This window comes from Lynx rufus, unplaced genomic scaffold, assembly GCF_022079265.1.
Source record: "Lynx rufus isolate CCGP_SWC_20201006 ecotype Redwood Valley unplaced genomic scaffold, mLynRuf1.p SCAF_4, whole genome shotgun sequence".
Classification (NCBI taxonomy): Eukaryota; Metazoa; Chordata; class Mammalia; order Carnivora; family Felidae; genus Lynx; species Lynx rufus.
Window position 1 is genome coordinate 2,963,867 of NW_025814856.1, and position 13,195 is coordinate 2,977,061.

The 13,195-nt window shown below is 56.3% G+C and overlaps 1 protein-coding gene across 1 annotated transcript in view; it reads right to left on the minus strand.

Annotated features, from left to right (window-relative positions):
* The window catches only part of ZNRF4 (zinc and ring finger 4), a 41,173-nt gene extending 28,470 nt beyond the window's left edge, over positions 1-12,703 (minus strand). The window contains 3 exon segments of the mRNA XM_047097711.1: positions 10,858-11,005; positions 11,169-11,235; positions 12,525-12,703. Coding sequence (XP_046953667.1) covers positions 10,858-11,005; positions 11,169-11,235; positions 12,525-12,703 — 394 coding nt within the window.
* Positions 12,704-13,195: the final 492 nt, after the last annotated feature.

Consider the following 13,195-nt stretch of genomic DNA (forward strand, 5'->3'; position numbering starts at 1 on the left):
AAAGAAAGAAGAGAAAGGAAGGAAGAGAAAGAAAGAAAGAAAGAAAGAGGAAGGAAGGAAGGGAAAGAAAGAAAAAGAAAGAAAGAAAGAAAGAGGAAGGAAGGAAGAGAAAAAAGAAAGGAAGGAAGGAAGAGAAAGAAAGAGAAAGAAAAAAAGAAAAGAAAGAATGAAAGAAGAAAGAAAGAAAGAAAGAAAGAAAGAAAAGAAAGAAGAGAAAGGAAGGAAGAGAAAGAAAGAAAGAAAGAAAGAAAGAAAGAAAGAAAGAAAGAAAGAAACTTGAAGTTGACCTTTGAGGGTTTGGGGAGGATAAAATGATCCTCACCTCCCACACGGCCCTGGGCAGACCCCGGAGTCCCCTCTTGACCAAGCCCCTGCCCCGCCCGAGACCTCACCTTGGCTACCCCACCCCCCACAGGATGACCCCGCTGGGCCCCCCACACCGTCCCCACCCTTGTCCTGGCTCCCGCCTCACACACGGAGTGCCCCACAGAATCACTCACGTAGCTCCCCTCCCCCTTCTGTCCCCACACCTGCCCGGCCTGGGGCGGGGGGCTGGGAGAGAAGCCACCTATCCCCAGTGCCCCCACCTAGTTTCTGGAGGGACAAGGTCATGACCACAAAGAGAACCACAGTGACTGTCACAGTGTCTGGACTCCACCCGTGCGCGCCAGGGAGGAATTCCTTTATTCCTTCCACAAACGCTGCCCTGGTGCCCACTTGGGGTCCGTCGGAACCAGGCCGAGCCCCGACTCCAGGCGGCCCCACGCTGGGTCTCAGTTTCCACATCCATCCCCGAAAGAGGCCGGGCCCCTCCCAGGCCCACCACCTCGAGATCCTAGACCCCGAACAACCTAAGTCCCGCTATGGGGCCTGGGGCGACAGACCCATGCTGGCTCGGCAGGGTCCCAAAGAACAGGGGTCCTGCCCCGCCCTCGCCCCTCAAAGCTCCCAGGACTGGAGGTTTCCAGGGGCCCCGGGGGGGCAGCGAGTGAGGTCCTGGAGGTTTCCAGGGGCCCCGGGCAGCGAGTGAGCTGGTTAGGGTTAAGGCCTCGGCAGAGGAGGAACCTGCAGCTCTAGTCTGGGAGGCCCTGCCGGGAGCTCTATCTCCTGCCCAGCGGGGGCCGCATTAGCCGCTCAAAACCCATTCTGGGAAATTAGAGCAGAGACCTCCGCGACAATCACGGGTCATTCTCGTCTCCGGTTCCCAGGCTCTCCCGCAGGGATGATAGCCCAGCAGCCAGTCTTAGGGGGGATGTGGGGGGACTGGGGGGTCCCAGCCGGCCGGCTCTGGGCCTGAGGCCTTCTGCAAGCGAGACAGAGAAAGAAAAGTGGAATCATTGAAGGATCTAAGGGCGTCAGGTCTGTGCTCCAACACCTTCCGTGGCTCTCAGCTGCCCAAGACTTCAGTCCAAATGGATCGACCTGACACACAGCCCAGGGGACAAGCTTGCTCCGCCACCCCTCTCCATCTCTCTTCCCCCTGAGTTTGTGGGTTTTCTGAATGTCCCCCGACCCCAGCAGCCCACGAGGCAAAGCGGGGCCAGGTCTGAATTTATTGCAGGAGGGTGGACTTCAAGAGTGGCCTGATCCAGCATTCCAGCTGGGCCTCAAGAGTCAAAGTCCACTCTCTCTTCTGAGATCGAATCCCAGCCTCTTCCCCAAATTCCCCAAGTCTTTCCGCCCCCAGGTTTTTGCCCACACCTGGCAGGCCTGTTCCACCACCACCCCCCCCAACCACCCTCTCCCCCTAATTCCTTGGCAGAAATGTCCTGTCCAAAGACAGCACAGCCGTGGGGTCAGAGCAAAGAGAGGTCAGGAAGTTGTCTGCTGCCCAAGCCCACTCTTGTCTGCCCTTCTCCAGGCCTCAGCGTCCCAGGCTGGAAAATTATTGGAGGGGACTCCGGGATCCTTAGGACCCCAGCCGACATTAGCACTGCTTCCTGTGAGCCCGGCCAGGAAGGAAGGAGCAAAGTAGGTCCTCTGGTCTGTGATGAGGTGGGATTTCAATCCTCAGCTCCCGCGTGAAGTAGGTACCGCTGTTAGCACCCTTTCACGACTTGACTCAGAGACGTCCCTCCTCTGGCAGAAGGTCACACAGCCGGTGGGTGATAGAGCTGGGACTTGACTGTGGACCTCATTCCAGACCCTACGAACTTAGCCCCCAGGTACAGCACCTTTGGGTCTCCTGGCCAAGATTTCTGGGTTCAAATCTTTAATTCAGGCAACCAGGAGAGGGGTAGAAGGAGGCCTTTTCTCCCAGGAATGCGTCTCCAGTTGTGAAAAGGAGTCAGTGGACTCAGTTTACCTCGTGGGGAGTCCCCCTTCCCCTGCAGGCTCCCCCACGTTGCCTACGACGATGCCCCGTCATCTCACAGATGGGAAAACTCAGGTTCACCAGGCAGAAGCCATCTTCCCAAGCTCACCGGCCAGCCAGTGCTGCGGTGGCTTTTGTCAGGCAGGGCGAGCCGGTGGCACAGTCCCAAGTGACCTTATGGAGACAGGCCCTGGCCTTCATGACCTTGTGAGTCTCCTGCACCGATTCAGGCTGACTCCTGTGGTAGCCGTGGAAAACAGCGGAAGCATCAGTGCGTCATAAAAGACACTGCAACTTCTTCGCTGCTCTCTCTTGCATCAACCGCGCTGGGGGGTGGTAGCCGCCATATTGAGGGGGACGTAGCCGCCGTATTGAGGGGGACGTAGCCGCCATATTGAGGGGCATGTAGCCGCCATATTGAGGGGAATGTAGCAGCCATATTGAGAGGAAGCTGAAGCAGAGCTAAGGCGCTGCGCGCATGTCGAGGAACTGAGGCCCTCTGCCTGCAGCCGTGTGGGAAAGCCTGCTTCCAGCCAGCTATTCCAGCCCCGGTCGGGCCTTCAGATGAGACAGCCCCAACCAACAGCTTGACTGTGACCTTGTGAGAGATCGCAAGCCAGAGCTACCCGGCTACATGGCCTCCAAATTCCTGACCCACAAAACTAAAGGCAGCAATATATTATTATTTTCAGCCGCTACGTCTTCAAGGGGTCTACACAACGGTCGTAACGAGAGCAAATCCCGAATTCTTCGTGGCTTTAAGACAGCGAAGGTTTAGGGGCCTGGGTGGCTCAGTCGGGTAAGCGTCTGACTCCTGACTTCGGCTCAGGTCCTGATCTCAGGGTTCATGAGATCAAGCCCCACATGGGGCTCTGTGCTGGCAGCAGGGAGCCTGCTTGGGATTCTCTCTCTGCCCCCCTCTCTCTGCCCCTCCCCTGCTCGCACTCTCTTCCTCTCTGTCAAAATGAATAAATAAGACTTAAAAAATAATATCTTTAAAAACAAACAAAAGGCGGGTGTAGGAGTTTGCGAGGGCTGCGGTAATAAGGTACCACCAGCCCGGTGGCTCAGACAACAGGAAGTTCGTGCCTCGCAGTTCTGGAGGCCAGAGGCCCAAGCTGACCGTGTTGGCAGGCCCCTACTCTCTCTGAAGGCCTAGGGAAGGATCTGTTCCTCCCTCCCAGCTTCTGGTAGCTTCTTGGCTCGTGGCAGCAGAACTCCAAACGTCACATAGCCTTTCCCTTGTGTGCACGTCTCTGTGTCCAAATTCCCCCTTTTTTATAAAGGCATCGGTCACAGCGCATTAAGGGTCCACCCTGCTCCCGTATGACCTCATCTTAATTAATCACATCCGCAATGACCCTGTTTCCAAATAAAGGTGCCTTCTCTGGTGTTGGGGCTTAGGGCTTCAACATACGAATTGAAGAAGACACAGTCCAACCCATAATAGCAGCAGCATACAATCATACCCCGTTCCTCGCAAGACGAGAACTGGAATCCTACAAACAGCCTTTGTAACCACAACACATGCATGTACTGAGTGCCTGCTGTATGCTAACCTCCTTATGAGGCACCCCACACATGCTTGCTCACCCACCTCGCAAGACAACCCTGCCGAATAGGGACTCTGATCCCATTTTTATGGTTGAGGAAACTGGAGCCCAGAGATAGCAAAGCACTTACCTTATGCTGCACAGCAAGTCAGAGGTAGTGCCAGAGAAACACCCATTCCACAGTTTGCCATCCTTTGTCCCGCCGAGTCTGTGGGTTCCCTGAATTTCCTCCAACCTCAGTAGCCTACAAGGCAAAGCTGGGCCAGGTTTGTGTTTAATTGAGAAGTAGGGTGGACTTCAGGGAGGGTTTGATCCAGTGTTCCAACAGGTCGGCAAGAATCCAGGTTCCTTCTCTCTCTTCCCTCTGTCACATTCATCCTAAATCTGCTTCCCTAAGGGTTGAAGGGGGAGCTGCTGACAGCTAAGGGGATGGGGGGGGGGAGGAGAGAAAGAAGATTCACGAACTGGCTGCACTTGTATCTGCCCTGTTCTACTTATTTTCATCAACCTTAGCATCTATATGCATCTATAACAATTCTGTCTCCCTCTCTTTCTGCCCCTCCTCCACTCACCCTCGGTCTCTCTCTCAAAAATAAATATTTTTTAATGTTTATTTATTATTTTTGAGAGTGAGAGAGAGAGAGTATGTGGGCACGAGCAGGGGAGAGGCAGAGAGAGAGGGAGACACAGAATCCAAAGCGGCTCCAGGCTCCACGCTGTCAGCACACAGCCCCACGTGGGGCTCAAACCCATAAACTGTGAGATCATGACCTGAGGTGAAGTCAGACGCTCAACCAACTGAGACACCCAGGTGCCCCCCCAGATAAATAGATATTTTAAAAACCAGAAATAGTACCTTTATTCAACTCACCACAAATTATTCAAATTCCAGTGGGCCAGCTCTGCCCTCCTGGGACCATCCACCTCTCCCTCTCCCTCCTTATTGCCCCTAGACTCTCTCCAAACTCCTCCCTCCTCTCTCAAATTACAGAAGAGCCTAGTGAACTGGGGTGGGGCGGGGGGAATGTCTCTGTGAGTAGAAGTTCGGGCAACTTGCGCCAGGCTCCGCGCTCTCTGTTTTCGCCGTGTTGCTGCCATTTAAGCACCATGGTGCTCTTATCAACCCCATTTTACAGATGAGTAAACTGAGGCTCAGCGAGGTCAAAGTAGCTTGCCCACAGAAGGAGGAAGTCCCAAAGCCAGGCGTTATAGGTTGAATCGTGTCCCCCCCAAAAAGTTATGCTGAAGTCCTAACACCCAATGCCCGTGAACATGACCTTATTTGCAAATCGAGTCTTGGCCACCATAATTGAGTTAAATGAAGTCATTAGGGGTGGGCCCAAGTCCAGGGTGAGTGGTGTCCTTGCGAGAAGGGGGAGGCGGAGAGCTGGGCCCACACCCAAGAGGATAGTGTCACATGAAGACTCTCAGGGAAGACGCCCGTGGGAGGGTGGGGGCAGGGACGGGAGGTCTGCCCCCAGACGCCAAGGATGCCCCGGGGCCACCGGAAGCTGGAAGAGGCCGGAAGGCTCTTCCTCTGGAGACTTTGGAGGGAGCAGGGCCCTGCCAACACCCTGATTCCAGACCTGTAGCTTCCAGAACTGTGAGAGAATACACGTGTGCCCGTCTGTGATACTTTGTCACAACGGTCACAGGAATAATCGAAAGCAACAGCCTTCCCAGACTGAAGGATTCGTGCCTGTTACAGAGCATTCCCCTAACTCTGCCCCCCACCCCCGGAGCCACGCGAAGCCCGACCCGTTTTTGGCTCTGTCCTCCTCCGCGGGGCCACTAGAGCAAGGTTGCGATGCCGCCTCTCGCCAGCAGAGGCCGCTCACACACGGCCCTTAAAGCCGCACCCCTGCCTTGGTTCTCGGACTGCCCTGGTCCCCCAGATCCTGTCCTCCCCGCGACCGTCCCCCCCCCCCCCCCCGCCAGGGCTCCTGCTGCAACATCACGTCCTCAGAGTAGCCTCCTGTGATGGTTCATTCACAAGAAGAGAATTCTCCCTCCTTTCCCATCCCCCTCCCTCCCTCCCCTTTTCCCTCCCTCCCTCCCTCTTTCCCTGACTGGTTGAGCTGGGACATCCCTCTTCTCCTGCCCTCCCTGGGGCTTACTGGGGCTTACACCACCTGCTTTCCTGGGGCTCCAGCGTGCAGGCAGCAGACAGGACGACTCGTCAGCCTCGGTGATCGTGCGAGCCAATTCCTTACGACAAATCTCCTTCTAGACACGTATACGTCCTATTGGTTTTGCTTCTCTGCAGAACCCTGACTGATACACAGCCCTGCGACTTCCCTGTCCTAGCTGCTCACGACCACCGGCCCCCTCCCGCCCAGCCCCGTCCTTTCCCATTTTATTTCCTCCACTGAGCTCTGAAATCACCATCTTCCCTTTCTTATTTACACTCTGACTCTCCCTCCCCTGACTAGAATTTCAACCACACGAGGACAGGCATTTTCTCCATCATCTCCGGGGCTGGATTCCCAGCACTTAGCACGGTGCTTGGTATACCGTAAGTGCTCAATGCATAGCAGCTGGATTGAACCACTGACTCCAGGATCCGAGGACCCAGAGGGCACGCGTGATGGTGGAAGAAATAAATGGCCCACTTTCTCTGGATTACAACCGTCGGCCACAGACACAGGACTCGAGCCCGGGTCTCCCCACCACCACAGCATGCCCGGTCCCTCCCAGCTTTGGAATAATCAGGACACAGGGCTCAGAAGAGAAGATGGGGTACCCCCAACTGCCCTCCATGAGAGGCCCCCAAAGGCAGGGTTTCTCCACCTCCGGGGCTGCTGACACTCATTCTCTGGGGCCAGCATCCTTGGCCCCCACCCACTCGGTGCCAGGCGCTCCCCCCATGTGACACCCACAGATGTCCCCAGACGTCACTCAGCGTCCCCTGGGGTGGCGGGGGCAGAACTGTCCCTGGGTGAGAACCCTGTCCACCTCCCCGCTTCCCGCACTGTCCTATGTACCCGCGGCACTCGGGGGGGGGGCCGGGCCGGGAAGGCCCGGGGAGCCCATGCATCTCGGGCTGGGCCATGCTGGCAGGCCCCATAGCCGCCAGACCCAGGGAAATTGGATTAACTCGGAGAAGCTAGCCAAGATGATCCGTCATGCCATCTGAAGGACAGCGTATTGATCTCCACGTGGCGAAAAAATGAAATGATATCCCTTTTTGTTATTTAAAACGCTGCTTAAGCAATTTCGTAATGGAACAGCCCGGCCCGGGTCCAGGAGCTCCCTGGCTGGCCGGCTGCGCCCCCGGATCGGGTGGAGGACGGGGGAGCGTGGACGCGGCCCTGTCTTCCCCTGGGTAATTGATGACCCCCAGGGAACAGCTCCATTTTTGCCGGCGACGGGCGCAGCTTTGATTTATTAAAGACATAACAATTATGAAAATAGCTGATTTATAATCAACTTGCCCGGGGCCCTAATTGATTTCTGGGGCAAAATTTAGAACGGGAGGTATTGACACCTGGAGAAAGGAGGCACCAGGCTTGGGGATGGGCCACGATGGGGTGGCTGGCGGGGCCGCCCCGGGGGCAGGAGGGACGGGGACGGGACTGGGCCTGCATTTTTCAGGGACACACTTACGCTTAATGGAGAATTCTTTGTGATTTATCCGGGCATTTTGTATTTTATCTGACAGTCCTACCACGATGGTCAGGATCCCAGTTCCCAACAGACCCACCCAAGAGGCCCCATTCACCTGATGAGGAAGTAGAGGCAAGAGGATGTTCAAGGCCTGCCCAAGGTCACATAGGGGCTGACTTCAGACTCAAACCCAACCCTGGGGTCTGAGCCTTCCAAAGCCTTCAAGACTCCTAAGCTCCTTTCAGAGGGAAGGGATTACGGGCTTTCCTTCCTATGCAGAGACAGGTTAGACCGGCGGCAGGGACCAGGTCTGGTGACAAATGGACATAGCTTCAAATTTCCCCAGTTCAGCCTTGTTATTATTGCTGTGCACCCTTGAAAAAAGAGCCTTGCCTCTCTGTGCATCGGTCTCCAGAACTGTAAATGGGTATGACTGCACTATCTCCGTTACAGGGTGTTGAAAACAGAGACAAAAAGAGAGACAGCCATAGAGGGAGTCAGAAAGACAGGGTCAGAGAGACTGAGTCAAGGCAGAAAGGGAGAGAACGTGCACAATAGGGAGGCATGTGCCCCATTTGGAGATGGGGTGGCCCCAGAGCGGGGAGAATTATTAAGTCTACAAATAGGAAGGTTCAAGCAGTTTCTGGAAGGCAGGCAGAGAGCAAATCATAAGCCCCTGGGACACAGAGCTCACGGCCCAGCGGCCGCCCGTGCCCACTCCCCGTGATGGCCCTGCTGAGCAGTTTTAAGTATCGTTAAAGATAAAATAATTTTCCCCCCTCTGAGCCGTGTGATTGACGAGGTAATGGGCCCCGCCGACGGGGGAGAAGGTCAGGCTGGAATGTAATCAGGTTTTTCCAGAGCGATGCATAAACATGATGGCACAGAGGCTGGGGAAGGAGGAGGGACTTGTCCCCAGACACTCTGAGCTTTCAGCCGCAGGGCATGATGAGCCAGTGGTAGTGGGGGACCAGGAGGGCTTCCCGGAGGAGGTGTGGTTGCTGCTGGGATTGCAAGAAGGCATCACGGGCAGGGGAGACTGCAGAGGCAAAGGTGTGGCGGTAGGACACGTCTCTTCACGCACCTTCCGGCCCTCACCTGATCTCGCCACCAGAACACACAGCTCACTGCATTACACCCAGCCCTCCATAAACCTTCTGTGGCCCCCAGCCACCTACTACAGGGTTCAAATCCTGGCTCCCCCCTCTTATTACCTGTGTGATCTCGAACGTGTCAGCGCGCCCTCCCAGCCTCAGTCTCCTGATCCGTAAAACAGGATGGGTATAGTCCTTCCCCCCCCCGGGGACGTGGTAGGAGAACGCAAAGAAAGGCACACTCATAGCAGCGCCTTTGGCCGCGAGTTCTAGAAAAATCCAAGTTATTCTGTTTCAACGTTAAAGAAAAAAATTTTTTTTTTCATTTTATACAACAAAACACTAAGGTCTTTATTCAAAAAGCGCTTCTGCCAAGAACCAAGCTGATCGGTCCTTCTGTAGTCTCTCTTTTACCCTTTTTCTTTTTTCTCTCCCCAGCTCGTACCATTTCCTGACACTGTATTTGTTCATTACCCCCTCCAAGCGTCAGCTCCCCGAAGGCAGAAATTTGTGTCTGTTTTGTTCACGTGTTCTCAGTGGCATATGGAAGATGTTCATTAGGTGTTTCCTAAATAAATGGATGGCTTGCTTCTTCATCCAGGGATGATATACTCAGCTCTTCAAGAACATAGACCCGTGTCTTCCTCAGTACGTCTACCATGTTGCTCCTCATGGATCTAAAGTGATTGCCAAAGCTGACCATCACACCCTCGTGCCGGCCCCAGGAAGGCAGAAGGGTGGCAGGACAAAGGCTTTCTCCAAAGGACTGTCTCCTTTAAGGAATCTTCCCAGAAGCCACTCCCAACATCTCATTGGCCAGAACTCAGTCACATGGCCATGCCCGGCTAGCTAGCTGCAAAGGAGTCTGGGAAATGTAGTCTTTAACAGAGTGCCAGCCCTCCACCCCCTCCAGCCAGCCGTGATTGGCAGGTGAGGAAGAAGGTGAGTATGGGAGTTGGGGAAGGGAGGGTGGAGGGAAAGAACGAGGGACGTCCCTGGATCCTCGCGACGTCCCCGGATCCTCGCGACGTCCCCGAACCCTCGCGTCTGACAATACCTGTATTCATTTCCTAAGGCTGCTGTAACAAATTAGCACATGTTATGAAGTTTTTAGTAAAATAACAGGAAAATGCATGATCCTGCGCTTCTGGACGTCAGCTCTCGCGGGGCTAGAACCAAGGTGCAGTCAGGGCGGGTTCCTTCTGGAGTCTCCGGGGGAGAACCGCTTCCTGCCCGTCTTCCAGCTTCCAGGGGCGCCCGCAACCCTTGGCTCCCGGCCCCTCCTCCCATCTTCACAGCCAGCCAAGGCTGGTCGAGTCTTCACCCCGTCCTCTCTCTGCTCCCCCCTCCCCGGCCCCCCTCTTCCACGTTTTAGGACCCTGGGGACTACACCGAGCACCCCGCACCCCTGACACCCCAGCATGTTCTCTCTCTGGAAGCCAGCTGGCTGGCTGGCCGTGCCCCCTGCGGATTGCAGCCTTTGCCCTCTCGGGCCTCCCCAAGGGGAAAAATACCACCGCACCCGTGGCCCAGGTCAGAACATCGAGGCCCCCAGACGCCAAACCGCTAGCCCCAGGGTGGTCCCCCCACCCCCCCCTCCCCACCCCGAGTCCCATAAATTCCAAAAGCTGGGATTTAGACCCACGGACGGACGGACGGGCGATCGCAAAGCCTGTGCCTCCTCCGCCACCATGCTGTGCCGGCCACTCTGGTGATTTGTATCATTGCTATTATCGGGGATGGTCCCTTACTACGTGGGCACCAGCCTCCGGGGTTCACGTCTGAGCTGAGCCGCTGGAGGAGGGTGTTACAAAGGGGAGCGCGCAGGCGCAGGGAGGTGGAAGGGCACTCCAAGGTCGTCCAGTGCGTGCTAGAGCCAGGACTTGAACCCCAGTCCACCTGGCTGCGGACCACTGCCCTCCCCACCACGGAGGAGAGAGCCGCTGCCTGACAGAGGCCGCAGAGGCCCCTGCTGGGTTATCGGGCGGCACCAGGGGGCTCGGTGGGCCCTTTTCCTGGCAGAGGCTGGGGAAACGGCGGTCACAGGAAGCCGGCCAAGTGCTGAGTCTGCAAAGCGACATATCTCCACAAAAGCCACTGGCCACGTGGCCACGTGGGCCCAGGGCTCTGCAGATGATCAATGTCGCCCCCTCCCTCCCTCGCTGCCTGCCACCCTCCTGCCTCCACCCCGGGCGCCCTTCATCCCTCCATCCCCCGCTCTCCGCCCAGCTTCCCGCATCCTGGAGGGGGCATCGTGCCAGGGCCACCCAGGCAAGGACAGCCAGCCCGCCCATGACAGAAACACTCAGCAGCAGGATGCACCAGCCAGAGAGCAGGGCGTAGAAGCAGCAGCCGTGGGGGCCACGGGCCGGGTCCTCATCTCCGCTCCTCCCGTAGTGCTGGGCTGGGAGTTGATATTGCGGCGTCTCCGTGTTTGTCTGCAAGGTGGGTTTTGCAAAAAAGAACCTGCCCCGTAGGGCCGTGAACTGTTGCCACCACTTCAGATGGTGACAGTGGATGCATCCTGCATCAGGCCCTGGGAGCTTTCAGGGCAGCCCCGGAAGGCTTCCTGGAAGAGGCAATGTTTGATCTGGGCCTTACGATCCTGGAGAAACTGAGGGGAGGGGGAAGTCTTGGTGGGCGAATGGCGGGAGCAAAGGGGTAGAGGCTGGAAGTTACACAGGGCGTTAGAGCATCAAGGGGAGAGGGGGGAACAAACCGCCAGGCCTCCAACACCAGGTGAAAAAGGTCGGGGCTCTGCTGTAGGTCATGAGAAGCTGTGCAAAATTCTGGGGTGCCCGGGGCTGAGCCGTGACTCAGTGAGGAGGAATAAGATAAGCGTACGGGTGCCGGGAGGCACAGCGGGGTGAACTGACTTTCCCGGGGCCACAGAACAGCCAAGTTCCAGGGCCGGGATTTGAACCCGGGAAGTCTGACGCTGAGGTAGGAGGGCTTCTACCGCTGGTTCCGGCTCCAGCCCTGAAGCTGCTTACGCAGCCGCTCTTGTGTAATGCCTCCCAGATGTCCTTCTAAGAAGAAGAGATCTGGACAGAGACACACACAGAGGAGAGACCATGTGGGGACACAGAGAGAAGGCGCCTTCTCTAAGTCAAAGAGAGAGGCCTCGGGGGAAAAAAAAAAAAACAAAAACCAAACCCAATCCTGCCAACACCTGCGCTCAGACTTCTGGCCTCCAGAGTTGTGAGAAAATAAATGTCTGTTGTTTAAGCCGCCTAGTCTATAGTACTTGGTGACGGCAGCCCCAGCAAGCTCATATGGTGCCTGTGAGAACAGCTTCGCCAGCTCTGGAACTTCAGCAGTCAGGACTGTTTGGTCTGCAAGTGACACACACACACACACACACACACACACACAATGACTGGAGCCAGATTCTTCTTAAGCCAGAAGACAGCTATTCTAACAAAATAGACAGCTGCAGGCATGGTGCGATCAAGGGGCTCAAATCACGGCCGGGTCATCTGTTTCCCTTTCCAGGAACTCCCATTCTCAGGGGAGCGTTTCCCTCGTGGTGATCAGACCAGGCTGCCACCGGCTCCGCAAACTCTGAGGCAGAGGGGAAAGTGTCTTCGCCCCCATAGCAGAACTTTCCCCCCACCCCCCAGGAGCTCACTCTGATGGTGGGTGGCCCTGAGCCAATCACTGAAGCCAGAGGTTTAGCATCCCCTGACTGGCCTGCACTGGGTGTCTTTGATGGGGCATCCCCCAAAAAGGGACACTGAGGCAAGGATTTGGGGGGGTGGGGCAGGAGGGGACAGGTAGTTTATGGGTTGATCCCAGGAAGCATCAAGGAAGAGGGGAAAGTGAGATGGGAAGGGAAGTGGCCAATACAGGGCCACTGGCGAGCTGGTGGCTGTGGAGGGGTCTCTAGGATACGGTAGAGGCCGTGCCTTGGAGTTACCCCAACAGTAGGGTCAGGTGGCTGCACTATTTACCCACCGACTCCCCGAGGGCTGCGTTAACTCTCCCGCCTTCTGGCCTGGCCTGCCCAGGGCCGAGTGAGCTCCGGCAGCCGGGAAAAGATCTCCAGAGAGCAGGTTGCCTGTTTCGGCCGTAAGCAGGCTGGCGTGCAAAGGCGAGTCCAAGGGCATATGGGTGGGGCTGCTGCACTTGGTCATCGCTTCCGTACCTGGTGCCCAGGCTGAAGCCAACCCTGCCTGAACCTCATGAAGTAAAACCAAGTCCAGGGAGGTCTCTTTCCCAGGGAAATCCAAGGCTCTGTTCCAAGGAAGGATGTGGGCCAGGTCAGTTCTCCTTCATTCTTCCCGCGGATCTCGCACATTCCCACTGGCTGCCCTCTTGACATTTCCCTCAAATTGCCCAAGACCCCCGAGACCCTTCTCAGTCCCCAGCTCGGTCACGCTTTCGAACGTCAGACGGGGGGAGGGCCAGATGGTGGGATAGATGGGCCATTCCTGCTGTAACTTCTGTGGCTGCCCCAAGGTGACGGTGTTGAACACGTGTTTGTGCAGTCCTGCTTCCTTCTCCCTGCTTGTCCTAAGCCAGATCCTTGCACGCACCCCAGTGGGGCCCCAATCGCCAAGCTACACACCACGACAGAAGTGAGTGACGTAGGACTTCCATCCCCACCATGCCCTGCATTGGAACCC